At 40.1% G+C, this 13,657-nt stretch overlaps 1 protein-coding gene across 16 annotated transcripts in view; it reads right to left on the minus strand.

The window, feature by feature from the left end:
* The window catches only part of LOC102193240 (ELKS/Rab6-interacting/CAST family member 1-like), a 135,359-nt gene that overhangs the window by 53,874 nt on the left and 67,828 nt on the right, over positions 1-13,657 (minus strand). For 8 of the 16 annotated variants that reach the window (XR_001290272.1, XM_013908802.1, XM_013908801.1 and 5 more), the window contains 2 exons: positions 13,139-13,192; positions 10,983-11,143 (listed from right to left, as the gene is read on the minus strand). Coding sequence is in view for 12 of the 16 variants with exons in the window: in XM_013908802.1 (XP_013764256.1) it covers positions 10,983-11,143; positions 13,139-13,192 (215 nt within the window). In the remaining 4 variants the exon portion in view is untranslated. The remainder of the gene's footprint in view (positions 1-10,982; positions 11,144-13,138; positions 13,193-13,657) is intronic. The other 8 variants (XR_001290275.1, XR_001290274.1, XR_001290273.1 and 5 more) reach the window with 1 other exon arrangement.

Consider the following 13,657-nt stretch of genomic DNA (forward strand, 5'->3'; position numbering starts at 1 on the left):
ATTTATGCGGCGCAACACTAAACACAGCTGCTATTTCTTTACATTAGAATCAAATTAAAAAAAATTTTTAATCATCTTTCAATGTGAATCTTGGTCACAAAACTAAGAAAAGGCAAAACTCAAACAATGATTAAAGCTATTTCACTTTGAAATATAACCCATTGTTCCCATTTCCATCTTTTTATTTCAGTTAACAATCACTTTACTGCGAGCCAGCTTTGCCAAAAAGGAGGGAAAAGTCTGAAAAGAAAATGTTATCATTACAATACAAATATTCATTATACCTATAGTTTAACCATGATTACAAAGTTGAATCATCAAACTATTTTGGTCAATTTTTAGCTTCATCTGAAGCTGACTGGTTTGTCACTGGTTTGTTCGGTTCTCCTCTGCCGGTCTTATACTGCACTTTTATTATTCCCAGAATAGAAATGAAATCGTCTGGCACTTCCAACATACAATCAGAGGCTTTGAAAGAATCCACGTTTTGTTTTCTGTATTTCGATACGTTTTCTCTCTTCATCACTCCCTCTCTCTCTTTAATTGCTGTTTAATGATCTGTTTGATGGCCTGGCACACGCAACCTGTAATCAGCCCGAGGAAAAGAGGCAACTTTAGGTTTTGCCGCATCCTTTTTTCCTTTATCTGTTTTTCCTCTCCACTTGTTTCTTTTAGCTGTAATCTCCCTGTTATAAATATAACCCCAAACCCCCCCAACTGAGTTTAATTCAAAGAATTGGGCTACATGTCCGAAAAAATGTAGTAACAAAGCGTACATGATGCCAGCGACATGAAAGTAAACATTCACTGGTTTACAAGGATTCTTTTGTTTTTAGAAAATCAAATAAAAACAAAAACAAAAGAACACAACTTCTGAGTGAAGCGTGTCTTTTATTGTCTCTAGTTTACCGATTCAAATGTTTCAGATTCCTACAAAAAGTAAAAAAGCATCAGAACAGAGGCAGAGAGCCAGAGCGAAAGACAAAAGGGAAATACAGAGCGCACAAAAAAGTGGAGAGAAGAGAGCGAGACATAAAGCGTGGCGCCCTGATTTGAGCTTGTAAGACTAAGTGTCAAAACTGCGTGCCCCTTTTTGTCATACTAAGCTCTGAACATGTCTGTTACACACACACACACACACACACACACACAAACACAGACTTGCTTTGGCACACTGTGGATTAATCTCATTGCTGTCTGAGGGGATCAAAGCGCATCTCTGTGCTTGGTGTGCTGCCACGAGCATCATGTGTACATGCATTCGTGTGGGAGGATGTATTTTTATGCGTCTGTGCGTATGTGTTTGTATACATCTCCAAGCATTCCTCTGGGAGGGAAAGCTTCTCAGCAGTCTTGCTGTCTGTTTCTTTTTTTTTTGTAAACGACTGTGTGTGTGTGTGTGTGTGTGCGCGTGTCTTACACATGCAGCCATATTGTTAGTGACAGCTGTAAAAAGCAGAGATGTCATTCCATTGACAGAGCCTTCGAAAATGAGATCTTCGACTACACACACACGCAAAAGCGCAAAAAGAGAGCCCGACACGTCATCGATTAGTTTCAGTATGTAGTGACAACGGTGAAGACACGGACGGTGGGAGATATACAGCTTGCCAAACAGAAATCAGGCAATAATGACTTTGCCAGACAGGTGTAGGCTTAAAAGAAGGGATGGCAATGGAGAGATGAATGGAAAGAGATGAAGAAAAGTGGAAGGGAGGATGCAAGGGAGGAGACAAAAAAGGAGGATGGAATGGACTGAGAGAAGTTATTTCAGGTTGAAAGATGAAGTAAAGGAGGGACGACAGGAATGAAGGGAGGGATGGCGGAAAGGGCGCAGGGGGAAGGAGAAGGAGTCTGGTAGGGAGATAAAACAGAGAACAGAGCAGCTAAGGAGAAATAAATTGAATTTATAGCATTCACCTTGAGGCATCGGCCAAGGTTCTCACTGCAGGAGACTGAAGACAGCGAAGCCGCTTCGTGTGTCTGCAGACTTTCTTTATGGCCTAATTGTACACGAGGCTCAAAATCTAGTCTTTGTGTGCACAAGTGAAAAAGACAAATGTGATTTTTTTTTTTCCTCAAACGGACTCTCAATCTACTAAAAAGCTTCATCTTAGTGGGTTAAAATCTGTCCAGTCTGTTGTGCGCACAGGAGATCCAGGTCTATTATATCCAGATGGAGTTTGGTGTTGCTGGGAATTTGAAGGAAAAAAATTCTCAGTGAATCACCTCCTAATACAAGATTATCACTACTTTCTCAACCCGAGGCAGCATCCCACACACAGATTAAATAACTAAAATGTTCTGCGTCTTTCTCTGCAGAAAGGAAATAACTGCCAGTGCTGCCAGTGACTTTGTTTGCCTGTTGCTGAAAACCTTGACGTCATGCATCGTCGCCCTGATTTCTTCTCTTCTTTGAGTTTCTTCAGTGTTTTTTTTTTTTCTGATGACCTGTTTACAACATTTGGTGCAACAGATGATTTCTGAGGTTCATAAAATGTTAAGTGAATTTTTCTTGTCTGGTAAAAATATGATCAATAAATTAGTTGACATAAAGTTGTGCATAAAGGTAGGGCATGAAAGTAAAAGGAGGGGACATTAACCATAAAGTGTCATCTCAAAGATTGATGGATGAACGGAAGATGGAAGGCAGACAGAGATGAAGGGAATATCATTTCTTTGGGATATCATGCAGTTTTGTTGGATATGTTGTAAGTTGTTGTAGGACAGCTGTCTTTCTCCTTTTCTCTCTGCCAAAAAGACATTTTCTGCTTTTCTTTCTTTCATTTAATTTATCCTCTTACTCCCTCCCCCCTAAAGCGACTTATACTTCCTGCCCTGACCTCTTTACTGTCTTTTCCGCTGCTTCCTCTGTGAGCCCCTCGTTCTCTCCTGCACATCTCCTCTCCTCTTATCACTTTTTAATTAGGTAAATTAACATTTGACACATTATAAAATAATTTAAATAAAAAACCAAGGCTTTTGATTTCAAGAAAAGAAATGATATTTATAGATACCAGTCGTCTAGGAGGAGAAAACAGTCATGGAGACATGTGTACGCTTTAATCATTATACCATGATGTATCGTGTTCTAGCCCTTTATGAGAGCAGCATAATTAGAACCCAAAATCTCTCAAAATCTCAGAATTAAGAAGCCAGAGTTTACACCTCAACAAACCCAGTTCTGTTGGAATGGAAATGTCATATGAAAATGTGGTCACTACTGACGATAGATAGATAGATCGATAGATTGACAGACAGACAGAATTTTATTTTGAACATGCAAATATAATTGAAATAACAAGAGAAAAAAACAACTTAAAAATCATTAAGTTTTCGTGTATATATCTATGTCTACATAGATATATAGCACACTCCATCATGTGTGTGCTCGAAAAGGAGTAGGATGAAGTTTTCCTGTTTCTACCCCCTTATTTCAAATTTCATTGCTTACCAATCCATATCCAGGATTCAACATTATTTGATCAATATATGTTTAACTATGTACAAGTCTAACACGTTGAACATACACAAATAAAACCATTTTCAGCACGTAAACCAGAACAACAACAAACTACATTTTTACATAAACTAATCACGCTGTGTTTAACAGCCGCTTAATCTCTGAGCTTATTTTATATCTATGTGACAAACACCTTAATGAACACTTAAGCTTGGGTTACTCTGCCCTTGATCTATAAAAAATGAGGACACAATGAGACAACTTAGTCACTGAGAGGAGGATTTCCTGTATTCATGCAATTTATTCTTTTTGAACAATTGTGTGAATTTTTGTATTGATGTACTTTTCTTGATTTCATCTGTACAGGTGTTCCACACACTAACTCCTCTGACTGTAATGCTGTCATATTTACATTTGTCCTTACTAGAAGCTTGCTGAACAGAAGCATTCCTCTCAGGTCATGAGTATTTGGTCTTTTTTGGAACAAGTTCTGAATGTTGTGATGTGAAGATTTATTTGCTGCTTTGTACATTGTTTGCGCAGTTCTGAGGTCAACCAAATCTTTAAATTTGAGAATATTTAATCTGATAAAAAGTGGATTTGACACAAACCGTGTCAGATTTCCAGCACAACATGGTGGTTATCGCTGTCACATGACAGCAACAAGGTTCTGTGGCTGAGCCTGTTGGTTGGCCGAGTCTTTGCTGTAGCAGCTTCCATTTATTAGTCGAGTCCTTCAAAAGACAGCAACTGGAGGTTTGTAAAGATGTTTCGCGTCTCATCCAAGAGGCTTCTTGAGCTCTAAAACAACTGATGGTGACGAGAACTCACATGATGGTGGTGTGGGGCTTAGAGGTATCACACCTTGGCCCCAGTGATGGTAATGACCCACATTTTTGTTCATTATATGATTAATAGTGGGTCATTGACGCTCAGGACCACCTCCAGGGGAACAACCACAAGAGGTGAAGTCCCAGTGATTCTCCATCAGAGATGATCCAATCTCCATCATCAAAGAAGCCTCTTGGATGTGGCTAATACACCTTCGGGGACTTAAAGAAGCCCAGCTGCTTTATTTTCTCAGCACTCAGGACTACCATGACCTGGATGACTGAAACCTGCACGAGTTTACATGCTTTTCTTGTGCCTGCGTAGGCTTCCTCTGGGCCTTGGGTAAACTGTTGCTTCTAAATTGACCACAGTTGTTAGTATGTGGTTGTCTATCTTTTTGTGGTAGCCCTTGCGACCTGTCCACATTGTATTCTGCTTCTTGCTCAGTGTCAACAAAGAGAGGCTTCATCTCCACCGCAACTCCCATTGGATAAGCAGTCAAGAAAATGCATGGATGAATGAGAAGTTCAACTGCTTTGACATGTTTAACTGTAATCTGGGTGTTTCTGTGTTGACAGGATCTGGTCTTATCATGCTGAATGAGTTAAGGGGTGAAATATGTAGCAACTCGTCATCACAGTAAAAATCGTAAAATTACAGCCTCGCATTAAAGGTTTTCTTGGCAGACTTTTCCCTGTGAAAAATAAAGGCATAAAGGGCGTTGCTGTCCATACTGTAAAGCCTTTTAAGGAAAAGAACCTCTTTTTGAGATGACTTCCATCCATCGAGTCCTGATGGAGATGTTAAAGTTATAGTTCTGCTGGATTTACTGTCTCTTCATCTTGGACAACGAAAACAGCTGCATCAACTGAAACATTACCAAACACATCACATGTACTGGGTTTCTAGCTTACTGGGAGCTAGAAACTGTCCCAACACATACAGCAACCATAAAAGATGGACACGGATGTGTGTGTTTGACTTTGTATGAAACTGATGAATAGAAATGAGGGAAAGACAGAGCGAGGGATGTGTGTTAAATGTCAGTTAAGCTGAACAGCAGAAAGCAAAATAGGCTTTAATTCATTTAGATTGAGATTTCAGACCTGACACCCTGCTGTTACGCACACACTGTCAGCACATTCCTGCAGCTGGCTGCGACACACAGTCGCACAAACACACCTGCATATGCCAAACTATAGAAACACATGACAGCGCGCATGCACATCAACCCAAAGGAGACTGGAAGAAAATGAGCATGTGCATAAACCCCGAAGAAAATAAGTCACGTGTTGGAACCCTGCAGGGCAGATGTGCGTGGCTCTTTTTGTGTATTTGTACTTGTGTGTGTGTGCATTAAAGTCTGTAAAGACATATAGTACCAGCTGCTGAGAACTACAGCACAAAGATAGACTTAAAGCCTCACAACTTCACATCGGTGTGTGTGTGTGTGTGTGTGTGTGTGTGGAGGGAGGAAACAAGAGAAGGTGAGAGAGCGAGACAGAACGTCAGTATGTACATTCGCTCAGCTGTATTTGGTATATGTTGCCGCATGGGAGTGAGTGTTTGTGTGTGTTTGCCCAAGAAACCACTGAAACATGCTGTATCATATATCATGTCTTACAGCAACATTAAACCTTACACCGATGTAAAACTGGGCAGCAAATCAGACATCAAACCCCCAAGAGTTAGAGCGGCCCGTGTGCGCAGAGACAGCTTCATGTGCAATACATTGAGATATATGAACACAAGGGACGCCGCCACCTTAAACATCTCATGTTTCACGTGTGGGAGAAAGCTAGAAACAAATGACGTGTTTGCTGACCGTACTCTAATGTCTTGTGAAAAATATGAGCAATGGCGTCATGGGCATAACTCACTAAGAGGCAAGTACCAGCTACCTGAAATGTCCAAATTTTTCACTAAGGAGAAACAGACACAGATATGCATTATCCCAAATGTGTGGAGAGACCTGCAACGGCATGAAAAATATAAGAGCTCTAAAATCCAGCGTTGTTGGATACTCAAATAAATTACATAAGCCCCTGAAGGCAATTCATGGAGGGTTTTTAGAGATTTGATAAGGTCGCTCCAAAACAGATACCAACTGAAAACAGTAGACTCAGCCAAAAGACAAACAAACTACAGCCCAGTGCATACTACTGTGCCAACTATAATCAGTATTTGTGAAGGAGATAAACAGTTAGTTAGAGAAACGTAAAGACGTCTGTCTGACATTTTATTGATTAAAGTAGGACTTGTTGATCTATCAGTATGTTATACAAACATAATGTTTCATTGTTAGGAAAATTCTACACCAAAAAGAAGAGTTTGATGATAATTATAAATTTGTCTTGACGTTTCTTATGTGTGGAAACAACACAAAGAAACTTTAATAGTAAAACTCACTGCTGAGTTAGAATATGTGTTAAAGACTGAGGCCAAGGGCAAGAGGGAAAAAAAGGGGGGGGGGGAGTCATTATTTGCAGACACATAATGAATGTATAATTCACTGATTCGTCACACTGAACTTTATTTATCTGCTCCAGAAACAGCAGAGGTTATCAGCAGAGTAAATATTTGGTTTAATGTAGAGTAGGTTTGATCTGTGTATGGAAACACGCAGTCACCTCACAGTTCAGGTTGCAAGCTGGAACAAAATGGCGACAGGAGCTTAATCATGGGAATCATGCTATATTTATACACGCATTCACACATACATTCAGCTGGTAGGAGAGAGATGTTAAATGATGCACAGACTAAACTGGCTGCTTGAGATTGTTAATTAGAGTCTGACCGATAATGGATTCTTGCGGCTGCTGCAGCAAAAAATTCCTATACTGATACACTGGACAGTATTTAATACAAATATATCCATAGGTTATATGTCAGACTTACGTTAAAGGGGAAATGTGACGGTGCCATTACTTATGATCTTGCCAGCTCTTTCTTTTAAAATCTGGCTGGCAATTTGTAGTGAAGTTCCCCCTCCTCAGCTGTGATGTTTTTCTGGTACATGTGTGCCAACTTTTTCTACTAATAAAAATCGAATAAAAAAAAAAAAACATGACAGAAAAGTTCCTGTTTTTCTACAATAGAAATTTCAGTTTTTTCACAAAAGGTAATTAATGCGCAGTTAAACGTCCTTATAGTGATGGAAAGGCGAGTTTCTTTGGTCCGGCTCACTTAAGATCAAAGTGGGTTGCATGTGGTTCACGATGTATAATGAGTTGGACATCCCTGGTCTCAATAACCTGGTGAATTTCAAAAGTGAGCATTGGATTTTGGAAGAAAGGATTTTCCCTATATTATAGCAAAAATAAAGGAATCTTTATCTTTAAAGCCTCTGATTAACAGTAATTCTTTTTGTTGTCTTGATGCATGCTCAGTCATCCAGGTAAGTAAATCTCCAAAAGTTGATTCTGTTCATCTGGACGTAGCGTTTGGTGGAGCTGATCACAGCCACAGAAACAGCAATTCGTAACAACAATATTGCAGAAGTGGAAGCAGAACAACTACGGACGAAAGTTTCGGCCTGTCTCAGCAATGCAAAGCCCCCAGCATCAAACATCACCATGGAGGAGAGGAAGCCACTCACATCACTTAATGATGACAACAACATTATCATCCTTCCGGCAGACAAGGGGAGGTGCACAGTATTGCTAAACCAGAAAGACTATCATGAGAAAATTTTGTCACTACTCAGTGATGAAAATACTTATGAGCCCCTGAAATGACACCCAGGAAGTGGCTACAGGAAGAGGGCGATAGACTGTCTGAAGCAGTTAGAACAAGACAAGCCTATTGACCGGACCTCATACCGCAGGCTATACCCAGGGGAGTCTACACCAAGTCTGTATGGTTTACCGAAAATACATAAACAGGGTGCACCTTTAAGACCGAGGCTCTGCAGTCTATTTACACCTACAGGCCAGTGGACACTCTTTCAAGGATGAGGATGTACACATCTTGGACAGGGAGGAACGCTGGTTTGAGCGCAGAGTCAAGGAGGCCATTTACGTGAAAAGGGAAAGACCATCTCTGAATCGAGGAGGGGGCCTAAGGGTACATCTTTCGCCATCTTACAATGCTGTGGTTGCAGCCATTCCCCAACTCTCTGTGAATGGTACTCAAGGCCATTGATCAGTGGGCTTTGGTCAGTGGTTGTTGATCAATGGTCATGAGAATTTGCATAATTAAGATTAAGAACTGACCTCCCGGCCCATTGTTCCTTCACTGGGCTGGTTTCAGTCATTATGGAAATGTACTGTTTATGAGATTGGGGAAACCTGCAGTCTGAGACTGAAGAAGTCACTTGGATGAGTGACGAAACATTTCTCCCACAAAACGCTACGTCCAGATGAACAGAATCAACTTTTGGAAATTCTTTTTGTTTGTTTGTTTTTTACCGTTGAACAAGTAAAATGGAAACTTCTTTTTTTAACTTTCAGCAGTCAGTCATCATGCTGTTACTGCTGTGTGTAGTCATGCCCAGAAGTACAATTCTGAACCGTGAAAAACTCCTGGTACTCTATACTTATGGGGTGGTCAGCGTGTATGTGTGTGTTTATATGACGTTAATATGTGTTTGTGTGTTCTCTGTTTGTAACTCTGTGTACAGGATATAAGAAGCGTGTGTGTGTGTGTGTGTGTGTCTATTCACGTCTGTGCCTGTTACGTAAATATTCATCATGAAGTCATTGTATGTATAAAAGAAATGCTAGACGGGGCTTGACATCGGTAAATCAATCAAGAGTGCGCTTGCACACGTGCGCGCACACACAGACGCAATTTCATGCAAACACAACACCACACATTCTGATTCACTGACGCCTGCAATAATCACACGAGTCATTGCTACACCAATAAAACGGTCCGTAACTCTGCTCACCTGGACTGTGAATGGACATGCACAGACTTACACACACACACAGTCTCCCTAAAAAAGAACAAAAATAAAAATGCAAACTTGGAGTTCAGGAAAACGAAATCACAATGGAAGCCCTCATTTCCCATGATCCAACAGTTGACTGTCCCACAATCTGTTTAAATAGACAGGGCATGCTGACAGTCTCTTTGGCATCTCTTTCAGCCCAGTGCACTGTTCCACTAAACTGGACCTTGTTGTAAGGTCTCAGTGAGGATATAAAATAGCAGAAGGGACTCCTCTTTGCTGCATTTAAGCTACAAACCCATCTATTAAACCGTACCTTGAGTTAGACTGTGTAGGTGTCTGTTAATGTAATCAATCATATTACGAGAGCTTTATAGCGGTACATGGTTATTGCATTATCACAGTACTTAAGTATATCATTTTAAAGTGTGGAGAGAAAGAGAGAGAAGATAAAAGGAGAAAGAGGGGGAGGAATAAGAGGAGAGAGTTAATGAGGTGCCGGGTGAAGATCATGTCAATGTGACCAGTCATAGAAACTGAAGCAGCAGAAGAGACTCCAGGAGATATCAAGAGTTGATTGTTCTGTATTTAAATTCTAAGCAGTGAGAATAAATGAGAAACTTTGGAAACTTTATACTGTTAAACTAAAACCGAATGCAGCCTTTTCACATTAACCTCTGCATTAAAGAGAATAACATAGCACGGCTGTGTGCAAAATGTACCACAAATCACATCTCGAGGAATTGTATTTTCAGACCGGATATTGACGTATGATACAGCAATCAATATTTTCTAGGACATTTGAGACATCACCCACGCTTTTATTAAATAACGATGTAGTCCAAAAAATATTTTAAAATGTTGAGATATGTCTAAAAGCAGCAGGTTTCCCAGTCTGGCTTCCCACAAAGCATACTAAGACTTTACATTTCACTGGGTAAATGATTTATACTCAGAGTTTGTATGAGGTTCTGGTCAGTGTGTTGCCAACAGTGGATGGCAGTCGGCACACCACCAAGCAGATAGGAGCACTAACCCGCACAGAAACTAAAGCCATGCAGAGCATGTCCATGTAAAATAATTTATATAAATTTAAATGAACCTAATGGGGGGCAGCACGGTGGCAAGAAGGTCCTGAGTTCAATTCCACCATCAGGCCGGGGTCTCCCCATGTTCTCCCCATGTTCGCGTGGGTTCTCCCCAGGTACTCCGGCTTCCTCCCACAGTCCAAAGACATGCAGTTAGTGGGGATAGGTTAATTGGAAACACTAAATTGCCCATAGGTTTGAATGCGGGAGTGAATGTAAGTGCGATTGGCTCTCTCCTGAAAAGGATAAGCGGAAGCGGATGGATGGGTGGACAATATTTCGAACTCTTTCATCGCTTTTCAAGATCAGGGACATGATTGGAGAGCACTCTGTAAAATATGCCTTAAAAGCTCAATGGGACAACAATGTATTTAGACATTTTTAACAATGTGATAAGGTGGTGCAAGCTGAGAAATAGCCACACAATCATTTTCGCCATTCATTCATGTTGTGGTCACATTTTTACAGTTTTAGAGGGAAATTAACTATTTTTCCATTATATTGTTATTTTTTGCTGTTTTGATGAAACTATAACGCAGCCACATGAGATGGCTGAAAACGTAAATGAATGAAACTGAATGAACATAACTTTTATGAGGCATTGTGCACGTTTACGTACGCCGCGTGAAAGGACAAACACGAAATGTAACCAAATGTAACAGCTTAAATTTTTTTCAGTTAGATGGAGAGAAAGACTTCTTCTTACTTCATCTCCAGGACCTCTTCCAGGTGCTTCCGCCTCTCGGCCCGCAGCGAAGTCAGGTGACCTTCCTTCTCAGCCAGTGAGAGTTGAGTTGATGACAGCTTGGCTTTCATCACCTCCAGTTCCTGTTTCACCTTCTCCATAGCAACCAGCAGGTCCTCCACCTGACACATACAAGTTAACACAGTGTAAATATTTTGGCTCATTTTTTTTCCTCGCCTTTCCTTTTTTTTTTTTTTTGCACATATTAGTCTTTATGTCTGCGAGCGTGTCGTCTATTACGGTGCATATGTGACCTACTGTGTGTTGATTTTCCTCCTCCTTGTTTTCCTTCCCCTGTCTCAGTTGTTTCTCTTTCTCCCGCTCTTCTCTGATACATATTCTGTGTCCCACTCTCTCACTGGGCATATATCAGTTTGTCAGTTTAATGTGAGTGAGGTCAGTGTGGATTTCTCTCAACAACGTAACCACTACACACACACACAAGCACACACATTTTCTCTTTGGAAACCTTTTTCTTTCCTTTCCTAGTTATATACTACACACCTCTAAAGTTTTAAATTAGCATAAATTCGTCTTGCATCGCTGTTTTTCTGAATGCTTAAAGACAAACGGTGAACTTGAAGCATTGTCGCTGAGACCTTACAGCCAAATTAATGTGCAGTCCCTGCTTTATACTGAGATTGTAATTTAATAACATATTTATTTATTTTGCAAAACACAACTCACAGCTTTACAGTCAGATACGGCACCCTGGGTAGTACTTTAAACACTGCTGAGCTCAGACAATATTACATGCCATGTGGAAGAAGTTCTTCTGACCTGAACCACAAAGACATTGAGATCTTCTCTTCTTATTTCCCCTTAGTTTTATTTGGATTACCATGTTATGTATACACATCCGATCTTTACATGTTTGGATATCTTTACTAAATCTATGGAGCCACGCATACACACAGACAGCCAAACAAAGTGTTGCTTTCACAAGATGAATGAACGTGTCTGTTTCGGCTACAGATGTTTATTTGTAGATGTGTATGAATGGTTTAGGTTGCATACATGGATTCTGAACGTCAGATTAGCTTGTAAAGAAAGATGTCTCAAACATTTCTGCAAACAAGTCACCATAAAGAAATGCGTGTTATGACTGATATTTATAATGGGATTCAGCATCTTCTCCACCACCACTATGATCTTAATTTCTGGCTCATTCTCTCCTTTCGTCTCTCTCCAGAGCACTGACGGTGATGCAGAAAGGCAGAGTTCAGAAAGTTGTTCTCTGTTGTTTTCTCATTAATATTGTGATACATTTGTGTACACCGGTGTCAGGTTCAGGAGATCGAAACAAAGGTGATCAAAGTCTGTGGTTTTATTCCTGTCCTTGGGAACGATACAGACTTAAAGGCTGTATGTGTCATCGATATGCAGGTTTGTGACAGTGTTTCTGGTTTGTAGTATGAAGGACTTGTAGTGAAAAGCTTTGCATAAGTACATTAAGATTTAATTTGCAATTAAGAACACACTGGTGATGGAATGAGATCGGAAAAATAAGACGGGAACTGAGACAAAAAAACAGAAAAACAGAGAAAAAAGAAAAGGCATAGTGTTAGTTCAGGCAGGCCACAAAGTCAAGCTCAGCTGCAGTCCCAGCACATTAGCTGACGCACCTTCAGCAGCTGAAGGCTCAGCTGACACTCTTAAAGATTCCCTCCCAATCCATTCCCTGCATTATGCCTAAATGGCTTTCCACGTATGCCAGTACAACATAATTCCCCCACATTAGAAGGAAATGACAAACTTCTTTTGACTGAAGTGGCCCTGACTGAAATATGTCTCTTTATATCCAAACCCATATAAGGCCACTGAAAAAAGAAAACTAATTCATAGTGTACCGTATGCATGCCCCAAAACATTTCTACCAATGAACAAATCAAAGTCTTATCAATACAATACTACTTTTTTCACTTTCCATCCAAGTTGCATCTGTTAACTGATCAAAATGAACAGATCCAATAAAAGCTTTTGTTAAATGGCTTCTTTTTTTATTTATTTACAACTTACTGTAAAAAATTAAGGAAATATAATAAAAAAAAATTTAAATTAAAAGATGAACAAATGTAAAAAGCAGACGAGCAAGGTATGGGATGATTGTTTGTTACCTTTGACCACCTAAATCCGCTTGTGATGAACTCATGCATTGGAATGTGAGAGAGCTGCATACAAAATAACAGAGAAAGAGATGTGAGAAGCGGGAATGACAACAGTGAAGGAGGTGGAGACGGACATAAGGATGTAAAAGGAATTGCTAGAGGAAAGGCGGAGAATACAAAGGGTAATGAAAAGATAGGCGCAAAGACAAATCAAGGAAGACGAAGGAAGAAAAAGAAGGAAGCAAAGAAAAGTGATTGTTTGTGGCGAGAGATGTCAAAAGAAAGGGAGGAAAAATGCAAAAGAAGCAAATGCTAAGCTGATGAAAGAGAAGCAACCAGACAGAGGAAAATGCACAAGAAGGAAGACACTGACAGGCAGCAACATGAAATACAGTTCAGACTAGGGCTGTTCGATATAACGATATCGGATGACGATATAAAAACGTCTATCGTTTCATTTTACGCTATCGTTTGTTTCGTGGTGTCGCAAAATAAACTGTTTACAGCAATATTTTTTCATCGTTTTGA

The sequence above is a fragment of the Pundamilia nyererei genome, unplaced genomic scaffold (genome assembly GCF_000239375.1).
Source record: "Pundamilia nyererei isolate P.nyererei 1_Seehausen unplaced genomic scaffold, PunNye1.0 scaffold00014, whole genome shotgun sequence".
NCBI classification, from domain to species: domain Eukaryota; kingdom Metazoa; phylum Chordata; class Actinopteri; order Cichliformes; family Cichlidae; genus Pundamilia; species Pundamilia nyererei.